At 41.4% G+C, this 15,416-nt stretch overlaps 1 protein-coding gene and 2 long non-coding RNA genes across 3 annotated transcripts in view; 1 reads left to right on the top strand and 2 right to left on the bottom strand.

Annotated features, from left to right (window-relative positions):
* LOC109419982 (chromosome transmission fidelity protein 18 homolog) overlaps positions 1–2,887 on the bottom strand; it is a 60,205-nt gene extending 57,318 nt beyond the window's left edge. The window contains exons 1-4 of the mRNA XM_029855314.2: positions 2,679–2,887; positions 2,066–2,615; positions 1,836–2,004; positions 557–1,332 (exon numbers count right to left, since the gene is read on the bottom strand). Coding sequence (XP_029711174.2) covers positions 557–1,332; positions 1,836–2,004; positions 2,066–2,615; positions 2,679–2,763 — 1,580 coding nt within the window. The 5' untranslated portion in view covers positions 2,764–2,887. The remainder of the gene's footprint in view (positions 1–556; positions 1,333–1,835; positions 2,005–2,065; positions 2,616–2,678) is intronic.
* A 5,744-nt stretch (positions 2,888–8,631) lies between these two features.
* LOC134287020 (uncharacterized) lies at positions 8,632–10,072 on the top strand. The gene is made up of 3 exons (XR_009996957.1): positions 8,632–8,874; positions 8,936–9,896; positions 9,954–10,072. It is a non-coding gene; the product is annotated as an uncharacterized LOC134287020 (long non-coding RNA).
* A 1,086-nt stretch (positions 10,073–11,158) lies between these two features.
* On the bottom strand, positions 11,159–11,718 carry LOC115271106 (uncharacterized). The gene is made up of 4 exons (XR_009996956.1): positions 11,562–11,718; positions 11,424–11,501; positions 11,285–11,353; positions 11,159–11,203 (listed from the first exon to the last, which is right to left on the bottom strand). It is a non-coding gene; the product is annotated as an uncharacterized LOC115271106 (long non-coding RNA).
* Positions 11,719–15,416: the final 3,698 nt, after the last annotated feature.

The raw sequence follows: 15,416 nt of genomic DNA, 5'->3' as shown, positions 1-15,416 counted from the left end.
ACTGAGATAGTAGCAAGTGAATGTAACTCTTTGCAAATGGTGAATGCCATCCCTGCATCTAACAATACTGCCCATAACTGCATATTTGTAACATTTGCATATTTTGCTGGTATTGAGTTAATATCGGGGATCATCATTAAATCACAAGTGCTTTCGATCACCTGAATAAAAAAAATCAAGTTTGTTCTAGAATTTATGAAAAAATACCAAGTCATTTTGTCTCATTGAGCAATGTGACCGCATAACAGTCACACTAGGAAAATAGATTGGCTTTAAAGCGTGACATCAATCATACTGAGGTTCGATTTATTTTTTGACAATTCCCCCGGCATACAGGAACTGCTGTAGAAAATTTGATTGCTATACGACTGATGACAAATTTTTGAGAATTTTTTTAAAATTTCGATTCATTCCTATACTATTCAAAGTTGCAACTTTGGGTTCCATTTTCTCCAATTCCTACTTTTGTGGAATGTTACTGTTATGCGGTTATGGGCAGAATAAACAAATTGAATTGGCTAATGAATTCCATGAACCTACATCTATCCAAACGTACCTTTCGGCAAGTCGCGCACATTCCGTGGGTGGAAAGTTAACCACAAAGGCAACCTGCCTCAACTGCCGCAGTGCCGGAACGTACATGTCGTTGCAAATACAAATGATGGGTCGCTTCAGAATGAACTTGTCCGCTTTTTCTCCTTTTCCTTTTTTGCCACCCTTCTGCGTAACCGCCCCGGATATGAACTTCAACAGAAAGTCAATTGTGGCCACTGGAGCACCATCAATTTCATCCAGCACAATGCAGTTCGGCCTCTTATCCTCATTCAGTACTGACTTCATCTGGGTGCCGCTTTCCAACGCTACCCGGAATGCCTCCGGACTGCGGTCATCGGAAGCGTTGACTTCACGCACTACATAGCCGGCATGTCGTGCAATTGTGTGTGCCAATGTAGTTTTACCCAAACCGGGAGGACCGCATAGCAGGGCCACCTTCTGCATCGGACGTCCATGTTCATCCAAATCCGTATTTAAAGCAGACCGATTCTTCTTCTTCCATCCTCCATTGGACTCGAAACGGCCGGTTTTCTTGTTGAAGCTGTTCAATTGCTTCGTATCTTTCTTCTCTTTCGGTTCTCGTCCAAACACTACTTTATCCCAAAGTTTGAGCCACTCCAGCAGACTCCGGTTGGTGGTTTCATCCGACAGAAGGTCAACGTAGCGTTTGGGGCGATACTTTTCAACCCACAACGTGGTGCCCTGATCCGGCACGACAACGGCTACATCCGGGTTGGGTTCGATGGCTCGCGTGGCAGCATCCAGTCGTTTGGCTATCTGGAAAACAAAACGGAAACATTAACCCATCAACATTACATCAAATTTTTATTATTTTTGGAAATTATTTACACATTTATCATCTTACAACATTTTTGAAAATAAGAACAATTGGAAAAATTTAAGAAGGGTATTGTCTTCATTTTGTATTTTAAAAAGTCAAAGTCCGCATCACGATAATATTGTTCAATAAAGTTCTAAAACTGTGGTGTAGAAGTGTGTGTATGTGTCTTCAATAATTTACCTTGGGAACATTTTTATGTTAAGTCAAAGGTTATTCAAAGCTTAAGTTTTTCCTACCCTGACTATAATGTGTATCAACGAACAGAAAGCTTTCAGGCCAATTTTAGGATTAACAGGTTTTAGGGAACACTCCCTGAAGAGAGAAATAAAGGTGCCAAATATAGCATTACCTCCCCTATTTCCATTAAGAGTAATCAATTTAAAGGGTAAAGTCGTGCAATTCACCACCAGCCAATTACCCAGATTTAATAAAAACTTACGATGTCGTTAGCGTCTTTCCAAATCCGTTCCTTGGCATCACCCAGCAGTCCTTTGTATCCATCTTTGAAGCAATTAATTTCATTAATTGCATTGGTTTCGAAATCTTCAGAATGAAACCGCACGTAAACCCGTTCCTTATCGCTTCTGACAATAGTAGCAAAGGGCCATCTGAAAGAACAAGAATTTAAATCAATTCAAATGATCGTACTTCAATACAATGTTCTCATACTTTGGCAGCGAGTAGGATAAATTTTGCATCTTGAATCGATGCAAAGCCTCGGCCCGGGCCAATCCACTGGCTTTGGTGGGATGGACAATCGCCTGGAAACGCTTTCTCGCCTCCAGGATCTTTTCAATCAACTCCATATCCATTTCCTCTTCAGTTTTGGTCTTCTTTGTAACAGCCTGCTGGCAGAAGTCATACACACTGCCGTCGTCCTCAATGTCCTGAATGTCGCCAAACAGGGCGTCCAGACGTCTCTTCCGCGGATTAAGACCTATGTTTTGAATTTCTGCCAAAGGATCCGATCCTGCAGATTGGGACGTCCCCGGAAACGGCGTGGACGCCGTCCGACCGTATTCTCTTTCCCCATCGAACAAACGCTTATTGATGGTAGTGGAATTTCTGGAAATGACCGAATACGCAGGACTTCGCAGTGGACTCTCTCCGTTGATTTGAGACAGGCTAGGGCTATCCAACGGTGGACGGGAATAATGCGAATGGGACGTCGATGCACGATGAGGATTTGCTGTTTTGTCATCTCTTGAAACTGGATTCACTGAAACAAGAAATGCACAGTTAAAAAGAAAATCTGTTACAGGACCACAATAACAAATCATACGTTCTACATCCATTTCGTCCAAAGCTTCCATATCATCGGCATACATCAATTCGTATTCCTCTTCTTCCGTAGGATAATGATCCATTTTGAGGGTTTGATATTTTGTGAAAACTCAGATAACAAAATTACACTACAATAAGACGAAATTTTGGATAAAATTACAAATTTTACGAAGCACTACCGCGAACGACTGACGAGAACAAAATAAAATGCAACTGAAGAATGTAAACATCGGGGCTGTCAACGCGATTTGGCGCTCTTTCATCAATCATACTGCTATTCGAGGCAAGCTGCACGAGCTCACATGCGACATCTGTTGCATTTGAAGCATAACAATGAGAAATTAATTTGCTCTGCGTACATTTAGGCGTATAATCCACTGATGCACTCTTACGATTTTTTACGCCTAATATACTATTTACACTGTATATTTACCTAGGGTTTTTTTTATCTAATTTTCGTCGTCCTAAATACCGCAAACCGGTGTCAAATTGATCAGCGGGGTGAAATTGATCATTCGGGTACTACATTGTAATTCCATACTAGGAAATCTTAAGCGTCGTAATGAGCTTAAAGTTTTTACGTCATCTGGTTCGTACATGTTCGTAGATGTCTCTATAGAGATGAGTGTATACTTTTAATTTTTTTAAGTTAGTTTTGCCTATTTTTTTAATAATTTGCAATGTATTTCTCATTTAGCTGAAATCATTGCTACTAAACAATCGATTATTAACAGGACTTCCCGTAAATTCTCTGTTTTAACATTTTTGTGGAGTCTTGGTTGAGAAGTTGTCTAGCTAATCAGAGCATGAAATAGTAAAAAAAAAGTTATTTTATGATATTTTTGTGATATAAATCACTTATTTCTAACGAAATTGCTTACCTTTAGGCGCTTAAAGGGAAATTTCTAAATTTAATTTTGCATTTAGAGTATTAAATTCGCTAGTTGTAAGATTTCAAACGCGTTATTCGGTTTTAGGAGAGCCAAATTAAGCGAAGAAGGAAATGTTCCGTTCCAACGGATGCTTAATTGCATTGGGTAGTTGTTCCCTTCGTTGTACCTAATAGTACCAATAGTACCTATTGTGATAAACCTTGAAGGAAGTTGTGGAGGAATCTCTGGAAGAATTCCAGGAAATTCATTGAAAGAACTGTTGGAGGAATCACTAAAGAAAATACTGAAAGAATCCATGGACAAACTTCAGGAAGATTTCCTGAAGGGACTTCTGAAAGAACCCCTAATAGAACTCCATGAGAAATCTCTGAAGGAACTTCTAGATTAAACCTTGAAGAAACTCCTAAAGGAATCTCTGAAGGAACTCCTGGGCAAATCCGTGATGGAACTCCTAGAAGGATTTCTGATGCAACTTCCGAAGATATCACTGAAAAGAACACCTGGAATTCCAGGATGAATCACTGACGAAACTCCTGGACGAATCCCTTAAGAAATCCATGAAAAAACTCCAGTAGGACATCCAGTAGAATCGCTGAAGAACTGCTAAAGTAATTTCCAAATGAACTGCAGAATGAATTCTTGAAGGAATCTCTGAAGAAACTCCCGAAGAAATTCCTGAAGAAACTCCTAATTAAATCCTCGAAAGAATTACTGGAGGAATCCCTGAAGGAACTGCTCTATTAAACGTTGAAGTAAGTGCTGTGTCTACAATTGAAGGGCCCTAGAAGAAATTATGGAGTCCATGATTGAACTCCTAAAGGAATCCCTGAAATAAGTCATGGACAAATCCCTAAAGGAGTTCCTGGATAAAGCGTAGAAGGAACTCCTGGAAGAATCTTTGAAATAATTCCTAAGGAAGTATATGACGATACTTCTGGAGGTATTCCTAGAGAAATCCCTGAAGGAACTCCTGGAGGAATGAATCCATGAGGATGTACTGGAGGAATCCTGGAGAAAACCATTAAAGATATACTGGATGAATCCCTAAAATAACTGCAGGATGATGCTCTGAAAGACTTCTTGAAGAAACTACAGGAGAAATCCTAGACGAAAAATCCCTGAACGAACTCCCAAATGAAATCTTAAAGCAACTCGTAAAATAATCGCTGAAACAACTCCAGGATTCGGTGAAGAAACTGCTTGAGGAATCCCTGATTGATCCTTGAATAAACTGCAGAATGGATCTCGAAAAACTTCTTGAAGAATTCCTGAAAAAAATCTCAAAGGAATCCTCGGAAGGAAACTTTAGAAAAAAACACCCTGAAAAATCCTAAAAGATGCCTGAACATGTTATAAAATGGTCACTCTATAAGTGCCAATCGTAAAATTATATACTTACCCATCTACCTTCTCTCAGAAGCTCTATATTAAACCTGTTCACTTTTTTTAAGCACCTCGTGTCACATCATTTTCTGAATCCAAATGCCAAAACAAGTCTTTGGTACAAAGATGAGCAATTTTGATAAAGAGTTAGAGGTGTATCAAATTGATTTTATGTTTTTTGGTCATATTTACAGAAAAATGCTTCGATACGTTGAAACTTACTCCAAACATAAACCATAAACATCGTTAGCTTATAGTTGAAACTATTATCTACTACTTTGCCAAAGAAACTGTGGTGTTTAAACTGCTAATTTTATTGTTAGTAAACATATTTGGTCGAAAAACACGTAATAAATGAATGATTTTCTGATTTGTGCACATGAAATTAGCTAAAATACTTCCGCACTCTTGTGACTAAATTAATTATCAATTGCGTCTAAATGTTCTGAACATTTCGTTCATATATCATTTTAAAAAAGACGTGGACACCGTCTTCAGCCAGAGGCTGCACAGACTGAATGAAACTTAACACTAGACAAGGGACACACGGAGCATGCACCAGTGGATACGGAGATGAAACTATCCTCACGAAAAGTTTCATCGCCCGGAGCGGGAATCGAACCCTCAACCCCATAGCATGGTTCGATTAGAAGCTTGGTGACCCTAACCGCACGGCTACGAGGCTCTACAACGTAGGATTTCATTTTCATTGAGTAATAATTGAAAGTTTGTCACGCTATACCTTGAAAACACATAACGAATTTTTCGTGTGAAATCAAAGTCAACTGGGTTTAAACATGGCATTGAATGCTATCACCTCAAACATCATCGATCCTTAATGGTGCTGACAATAAGGTTAAGGAAAGCGAATATGAAGGTCAGATGTTCAAGACCACTAAAAGATTTTTTTAAATTAAATCTTTTGATGCCACTGTTGTATTTCGTTTAAATTTTTTGATTGAAGTTTACTCAAAATTTCTATGTTTGTGCGTTGCATAGCATAGTAAATTCAGGCTTTGATTAAAAGCTTATCAAATTAAAGCCGAACTAATAAAAAAAAAACAAAGTAATCTTTGAATTGAAATTTGACACACATTCAGTTTCCTCCAAGATTTAACGATCAATATGAATCGTTAGATTTGGAATGTCGGTTTGTACCGGGATTCTTTTCAAAAAGACAAGGTGTCCTTCAACGCGCAACGTACTTCAAGTGTTCTTCCATTACCACACTGAAATAAATTTTGTTGTTGTTTCCACCGAATCCATGGTAAAATTAAGAACTGTACCAACAATTTTCAACCGAATGCGAAATTCTGTTAATTGTACTGAAACGATTGGTTCGACGAGGAGTGCAGAGCGGTTCTGGAGGAGAAGGATGCAGCGCGGGCGGTAATGCTGCAGCATGGAACCCGACAGAATGTGGAGCGATACAGACAGAAGCGGAAGCAGCAGACCCGTCTCTTCCGGGAGAAAAAGCGCTGCCTGGAAGAAGCGGAGTGCGAGGAAATGGAACTGCTGTGCCGTTCACAGGAAACACGGAAGTTCTATCAGAAGCTCAACGCATCCCGCAAAGGCTACGTGCCGCAAGCCGAAATCTGCAGGGATAAGGATGGGAGCCTCCTGACGGACAAACGTGAGGTGATCGAAAGGTGGAAGCAGCACTTCGACGAGCACCTGAATGGCGAAGAGAATGTAGGCACGGAGGACCAAGGCAGCGGAGGAAATGACTATGTTGGTGCAGCAGAGGACGGGAACGAACCAACTCCCACGCTGAGGGAAGTTAAGGATGCCATCCACCAGCTCAAAAACAACAAAGCGGCTGGTAAGGACGGTATCGCAGCAGAACTCATCAAGATGGGCCCGGAAAAGTTGGCCACCTGTCTGCACCAGTTAGTAGTCAAGATCTGGGAAACCGAACAGCTACCGGAGGAGTGGAAGGAAGGGATAATCTGTCCCATCCACAAGAAAGGCGACAAGTTAATGTGTGAGAACTTCCGAGCGATCACCATTTTGAATGCCGCCTATAAAGTGCTATCCCAGATCATCTTCCGTCGTCTTTCACCTAAAGTAAATGAGTTCGTGGGAAGTTACCAAGCCGGTTTCATCGACGGCCGGTCGACAACGGACCAGATCTTCACCGTACGGCAAATCCTCCAGAAATGCCGTGAATACCAGGTCCCAACGCATCACCTGTTCATCGACTTCAAAGCGGCATACGACAGTATCGACCGCACAGAGCTATGGAAAATTATGGACGAGAACAGCTTTCCCGGGAAGCTGACTAGACTGATAAGAGCAACGATGGACGGTGTGCAGAACAGCGTAAGGATTTCGGGTGAACTATCCAGTTCATTTGAATCTCGACGGGGACTACGACAAGGTGATGGACTTTCCTGCCTACTATTCAACATTGCCCTGGAAGGTGTTATGCGACGAGCCGGGCTCAACAGCCGGGGTACGATCTTCACGAAATCCAGCCAATTTGTCTGTTTTGCGGATGACATGGATATTATTGCTAGAACATTTGGAACGGTGGCAGAACAGTACACCCGCCTGAAACGTGAAGCAGCAAAGGTCGGACTGGTGGTGAATGCGGCTAAGACAAAGTACATGCTGGTAGGTGGGACTGAGCGAGACAGGAAAAGCCTTGGCAGCAATGTTACGATAGACGGGGATACTTTCGAGGTGGTAGGAGAATTCGTCTACCTCGGTTCCTTGCTAACGGCTGACAATAACGTGAGCCGTGAAATACGAAGGCGCATCATCAGTGGAAGTCGTGCCTACTATGGGCTCCAGAAGAAACTGCGGTCAAAAAAGATTCACCCCCGCACCAAATGTACCATGTACAAGACGTTAATAAGACCGGTGGTTCTCTACGGGCACGAGACGTGGACGATGCTCGAGGAGGACATGCAAGCACTCGGAGTTTTCGAGCGACGGGTGCTAAGGACGATCTTCGACGGCGTACAGGAGAACGGTGTGTGGCGGAGAAGGATGAACCACGAGCTCGCTGCACTTTACGGCGAACCCAGCATCCAGAAAGTGGCCAAAGCCGGAAGGATACGATGGGCAGGGCATGTTGCAAGAATGCCGGACAACAACCCTGCAAAGTTGGTGTTTGCTTACCATCCGGTTGGTACAAGAAGGCGTGGAGCGCAGAGAGCACGATGGGCGGACCAGGTGGAGCGTGATCTGGCGAGTGTTGGGCGTGACCGACGTTGGAGAGCTGCAGCTGCAAATCGAGTATTATGGCGGCAAATTGTTGATTCAGTATTATCATGAATTTGATGTTAACTAAATAAATGAATGTACTGAAACATTGTCAATATTACCATGCGTGAAGTACCATTGACTAAAAACATTCTTGATGTTACTATTTTGACATTGTATTTTTGACCATGTTTATCTAAGACGCGCAACATTCAAGTCTACATGGTCGAAATTACAATGTCCAAATAGTAGAACCAAGAATGTTTTTAGTCAACAGTAATACACGCATGGTAATATTGACAATGTTTCAGTACAATTAACAGAATTTTGCATTCGGTTGAAAATTGTTGGTACAGTTCTTAATTCTACCATGGATTCGGTGGAAACGACAACAAAATTTATTTCAGTGCATAGAAAGCAAAACATGACAGTACCGGCAAGCAGTAGGTTAGTCGCGAAGGCCGTTCATAACATCTGGTTAGAGAAGAATCGGCAGCCCCAAAAGGTTCCATATATTAGCAAAAAAAATTGGCAACCTTTTCTCAAAGTGGCGGAAATTACTTGCAAACCGTAAGAAGTCTCAATCCTGTTACAAACTGAAGCGGCAACAGTGGCGGGATAATCTACCAGTGGTTTTCGATGTCTCGCGAGGTGAATCCAGATTTAAATCTTCTAAAGAATCCCTTCCGGGGACGGAATCCGTAACAAGTATGTATCTTAACTTCAATCAGTTTTATTCAAATAACTCAAGTTGGCTCGTTTCATGCAGATTCGATCCAAGATGGTGAGCTTTCGGATGCAAATTCTGATTGGGATGATGCCACTTCTAGTGAACCATTGCCAAAAAAGCAGAAAATTGAACCATGGAAGAATGAAGCACTTACTTTGCTTGATCGTGCAATGGTTACTGATACGGCGGCATCAGCGATTTTAACCGCTACGGCGGTTGGATTGGGTTTCGATACCAACTCAGTGGCTAGTAGCAGATCTAGCTTGTACCGTCGCAGGACAAAGGTAATTGAGTGGTTGCATGAAATCTCTTATTTTCAATTACCTATATGTAAAAAAACCACCAGGCACGAGTTGAGCAGATGGAGAATGCTCAGAAAGAATTTATATTGACACGAAACGAATGAAGAAAGGCGTTGGACTCGAGTCAGAAGAAAGGTTAGCCGTAACCATAGGCGTCAACTTGTGACGTAGTTGGGGGGCGAAGCTCTCAAAAATTGGACAATATTCAAGTTTTTTCAGCTCAATGCACTAGTTTTCACGTGAATATGCCTAAATAAGCTGAACTGCAACAGTATTTTCCGTATTTGATTGGTTTTGAGAGGCCTCGCCCCCCCAACTACGTCACAAGTTGGCGCGTATGGCCGTAACTACTTCTGGATTTGGAACGGAACACATTGTTGGAGTACCAGTGATACCAACAGGCACCGGCAAAGATATTGCACAAGCGGTAGTGAAACTGCTGGAAGAAAAAAACATCGAAAACAGTATAAAAGGCATTTGCTATGACATCACAGCGGCTAATTCAGGTATACAAAATGGATCCGTGGTATTGCTGGAAAAGCTGATAGGACGAAGTCTGTTCCATCTACCATGTAGACACCACATTCTGGAGTTGATCCTTGAGGCGGTTTTTACAAAAGTATTCAGCGAGAAATCCAGTGGCCCTGAAATAACAATTTTCAAACGTTTCCAGAAAGAATGGCCTGGTATCAACAAAGGTAATTTCACTACTTTCACGTTTTTTACATTAATATTTTCGTTTTGCTCAATTTAAGATTCATACAAAGGTGTAGAAAACTTGATCTCACCAAAATTGAAACCAGCATATCTAAAATCGATTGAGACTCTTCACCACATGAAGAAGATTCGCGCTGATTATCAAGAATTTATTGAATTAACTTGTTACCCACTAGCTCACCGAGGCTAGGGAAAGGAGACAATTATAGGGTCGTTTACCTTAATTACTCAACACCCACACTCTCACGGTGGTACTCACCTACAACAGGAGCTACACACGCACGTGTGTTGCGCGACACGTGCCCTTTTGTGCAACACAGTGGAACAACCGACAAACAGTGTCGTATCTAGGGGGGCTCAAAAGCTAATCGAACTAATTAATCCATCTCAACCACATTGGGCGAGGCTTGGCGACTCCTTTGCGAGTCCGAAACGAGAGGAAAAACAAAAGCGGCGGAAAAGTCTTATCAGGGCTCAGTGCTTCAATAATTTAGCTCCTAACACCTTAATTTTCAATTTAGCATGCTATTTTATTAGCCAAATCGGCTGTAATGTGACGTCACAACATTGGGGTAGGGTACTTGCGGTTTTAGAGCGGGGGTGGTTGGCGATGCGGTGGTATGGTGGACATCTGGGGGCCGGCGGTGGTACCGGGCGATGCTTCGGGGTCTAGCAGGCTGGCCAGGCTAACTTGGAGCTGCTACGACGCGAACGGTCCAGTTCCACGGGACATAGGGGTGCTGTCACACCGTGAACCGAGCTGGTTGACTCTCCCAGTGCTTGGAGAAGATGCTGGGTACGCTTCTGTACCGGAGGGTCTCCGGAAATGGCTTGATCTTGGCTGCTGAATATTGTTCGGTGTAGACGGGTCCTGGAGGGGACCGGAAGGAATCGCTTGACTTTCGGTCGCACTGGACAATCTCCGGAAATAGCTGGGCTAACCTCGGAGCGTATCGCTCGCTGTCCTGGCTGGAGCGATGGAACGGAGCAATGGCGGTTCCAAAATCACAGGCGCTGATAATGGCCAGAAGACAATGGCCGACACTGACGACGGACGACAATGGCCCACGCCAGATGTAGGCGCGTTCCGTATCCAAAATGGCCGGTTTTGTGCACCGGATAGTGGCCGTCGTTCGTGCAGGGCCTTTCCCACAATCTGTCCGTCCTCGGGAAATTAACGTTCCTTCAATCCGTGCGCTTGAACGGGAAAAGGGCCGGTTGCGTCCTGCGAAAGATACGGATACCGCCAAGCGATGCAACGAAAAAGAAAAAGGCCCGCGTATAGGACCTACCCCATAATTAATATATGTGTGACGTCACTAGGAATTTTAATTTGTACAATAGGCATGTTTTTAACAATTTTAGTTACCTTTTTCTCTATTATTTATCACAAAGGCTGTTGGTTTTAATCACGTGGTTGTTTTAACATACAATAGATCTAAGAACAAAGAAATGACAAAAACTATTCTTTTACCCTACTAACAACAATGCACCTTTTCATCACTAACCGTATTTGTAGCTTAACAATAACTTTTTGAACACTACGTTTTTGCTGACTAGCACGTTTAAGTTTTTGTTCTGACCACCTAATTGAAGAAATAAGCACTGATTAGAAAATTTTCACCACTAGTCTGTGTTCAACTCACAAAAATTAATAAAAGAGAGTAATCCGACGCGCACTACTACTCCCGATGCGGTTACGGACGGACTAATCAGTTCGGATCGATAGCTGAGATTTTTAATTACGATACGACCGAACACGAAAAAATAGCCGAAATCAGTTGGTTCTAGCTGGTTGGCAACTCTTCCACAAACCACAATGCGACATCTGTGGGCCAGTGAGAGACGTAAGGCGAGCTTTATGTTTTGCTTGCGCTCAAACCGTTGTAAGTGAGTTCCAGGTATGATACATGTTGGTGTTGAGATCTTCCTGGTACTCACACTCCATACACACAAAAGTGTCACTCTTGACTGTATGGCTGCGTACCTTGCATGGTGGGTTTGAAGGAGGAGAAATATACCTTGCGGTGGAGCCGGCAAGTAACTATTGGAACCACCGGTTACAAACTGCCGTACTTCTTGGAGTTGAGACACTGAATGGTGCTCAAATTAAAATAAAGTCACCTGGTAAAAAGCAACACAAAGATAATTATTTGAGCTACATATTTAATTTACATTATTTTTTCAGGCGTCATGCATAGGGCTCGGTGGATGTCTCGAGCGCTGTACTCATAAAAAATGTATTTGTTCCGCGAGCAATTTAAACTCGACAAATCAGAAATCCGGGCTTTGCGCAGAATCAATAAATTCATAGTATTGGTATACTTGGATGCATGGTACATTGGGATGCAGACCAGCCGGGGCAGCGGGCTGGTCCATCAGCTCCGAGACATGATTTGCAATTACTGAGTAAGCTGAAATCCTACAAAGATTCAGAAATCAGAATAGTAGCACAGAACAAACTGTTAAGGCATTTGGATTACTGAGTGAAGTCAATGTTTGTCTTGCACTATTTGATGATAAGGTCACTGCAAGCACCAAGAAGGAGATGATTAGAAAAATGCAAGGCAGTACGAAAAAAATACTCGAAACACCGGAAAAAGCAAATCAGAAAAGTTGGAAGACTATGTAACTTCAATGTCGAGAACTTTTTTTGAAATAATAGGACACGATCGGTGAAGTACTAGAATTGAAGTAATGAGCTGAATTTTTGTATGGTGAGAAGGTCGATTCTCCGTTTCTGCAATGAAATGGTTCAAAAAACGCGGGGATTTTGATTCCTTGCCTAATTTGATGCTGTTTGAGCAAAACTTTGGGTAACTGTGTTGTTTAAGTTGCGAGAAATGGAGAAAACAACAACAGGGTTACCCAAAGTTTTGCTCAAACAGCATCAAATTAAGCAATCATAATACCCACGCTTTTTAATCCATTTCATTGCAGACACGGAGAATTGGCCTTCTCACCATACAAAAATTCAGCTCATTACTTCAATTCTAGTACTTCACCGATTGTGTCCTATAGGACAGATCGGAGAAGTACTAGATTTGTAGTAATGAGCTGAATTTTAGTATGGTGAGAAGGTCAATTCTCCGTTTCTGCAATGAAATGGTGCAAAAAGCGTGGGTATTATGATTCCTTGCCTAATTTGATGCTGTTTGAGCAAAACTTTGGGTAACAGTATTGTTGTTTTCTCCATTTCTTGCAACATAAACAACATAGTTATCCAAAGTTTTGCTCAAACAGCATCAAATTAGGCAAGGAATCATAATACCCACGCTTTTTGCACCATTTCTTTGCAGAAATGGAGAAATGACCATCTCACCATACTAAAATTCAGCTCATTACTACAATTCTAGTACTACACCGAACGTGCCCCATTGACATCAAAACTGACTTCTTTGAAGAAAAAGACGATGAAAAATGGGAAGAGTACGATTCATATAACAAGGCCAAAATGCTTTGTGAATCTCTTAATGTCGTCAACGATTATGCTGAAAGGACAGTAGCGTTAGGTGAAAAATATAACAACTTCGCAACCACTAATGAACAAGAGAAACAAGCTGTGATGGTGAATGTTTTCAATAATCGAAAAAAGCTGAAGTCTTTGACGAAGCAAAACATAATCGAGCAAATTTCGTGATTGATATTCCTACATTGTTATAATTGAACATCTTATTATAGTCCTTATAGAATATAAGTTTTTATTTAAATTGAATTCTTGTTAAATATAAAAAATATAAAACTTTCAAAGCCGTTTATTATATATGAATGAACCGAAAATATATCACTAAAGGATTGAAAACAGAATGCAACTTGTTGGAGCCTTTGACTTGGAGATATTCACCCTCATTCTTGTTTCCGGACTCATTCACTTTTGAACGTTTTTGGTTCGTTCGAACCCGTAGCCCATTTGATTTTGCTAGCGTAAGCGGAAAAGCGAACGATTTGCGTTCGAAAGTGGATTCGTTCGAAAACAAGAAAGGGGGTGATTTTCATAATCAATGATGGTGAAAAATTAAGTTCTTAAATCTTATGGTTAATTCTGCTGCACTGGTCGTAACAATAACATCGTGACGAGCAAGGTGGACAATATCTCGGGGTTTTAACAATAACTCGCCATCGGACATGTAACATTGCTATGGCTCAATGGGCGATGTAAAAAAAATCTGGATCAGCGCTCGAACTCTGGATCTTCTGATCCACTCGCTCGGACTTTACCATCAGCACCATTTCTAAGCATACGATCAATTGATAATTGTTTAAGGACATTACGCCTATAAGCCATGGGTACCTTCGATTCCACATGAAAATTTAATTTGGCTACCCTATGCGTTTTTTTAAGCATAGCGCGGTAAACTTTTAATAATTACTCAATGAAAATGAATTCTTACGCAAAAATGATGTATGAACGAAATGTTCAGAACACCTAGGCGCACCTGATAATGAATTTAGTCACAAAAGTCAGGAGGAACTTTTGCTAAACTAATGAGCATGAATGCAAAATTGTTCAATTTTTAGGTTTTTTTTAACCAAATATGTTTAATAACAATGAAATAAGCAGTTTAAACACCCTAGTTTCTTTGGCAAAGTTGTAGATAATAGTTTTAACTATAAGCTAACGATATTGTTGATTCATGTTCGGAATAAGTTTTAACGTATCAAAAGATTTTTCTGTAACTATGACCAAAAAACATAAAATCAATTTGATACACCTCTAAATCTTTATCAAAATTGCTCATTTTTTAACCAAAGACTTGTTTTGGCATTTTTGATCCAGAATTTTATGTGACACGGGGAATCTGGAAACAAAACTAAAAAAGTGAACAGGTCTAATATACAGCAACAGTTTCTTTCTTTCAGCTTCTAACTGTAAAAATATCGTAAAAATTTGTAGCTTCTGTTTTGCGTTTTTGGCAGCATTATTATCACCGACGAACCGACGTGACAGTGGCGATTCAAAAGTGCCCCCCTCCCCCAAATTTAACGGTCGACCACCGAAGCGAGCGATCGCTTCTGTCAAATCAGCGCAGACGCGAACCGTTTCCTATACGAACACACGGGGGTTTGGTGTCGAGCTATCAAATCATCGCGAGCCGTTATAGAGGTGGCGATAGTGTTCGGCTATCTTTCATCATGGCGTCGCGGACAACAAATTTGAATTTATTTGTTCTAGCTGTCACGTCGGTTCGTCGGTGTTAAATACACAGCGCACTGTATAAGAGCAACTATACTATTGGTGCGGACTATTACTCAATTTGCCTAAGTTTCAAAATCTTCCGGAAAACCTCCCGGAGTTGTATTAGAGTGCAGTACAAGCAACCCAAGTGACAAGTAATTGATTCTAGAAAGTTGCGATAGGTAGTTGTGAGATGTTTGTATTACGGCTGAGTTTTCGCTTATGGTTTGTTTCGACAAGCTTCTTTTTTATTCAGCGTTCGCTGCTTCAATTCTACAGCTATACAGCAGAAAGCAAATAATCGAAGCTTATAGAGCTGAAAATG

Source organism: Aedes albopictus, chromosome 2 (assembly GCF_035046485.1).
Source record: "Aedes albopictus strain Foshan chromosome 2, AalbF5, whole genome shotgun sequence".
Lineage (NCBI taxonomy): Eukaryota > Metazoa > Arthropoda > Insecta > Diptera > Culicidae > Aedes > Aedes albopictus.
This window is presented reverse-complemented; position numbering and strand designations above follow the sequence as displayed.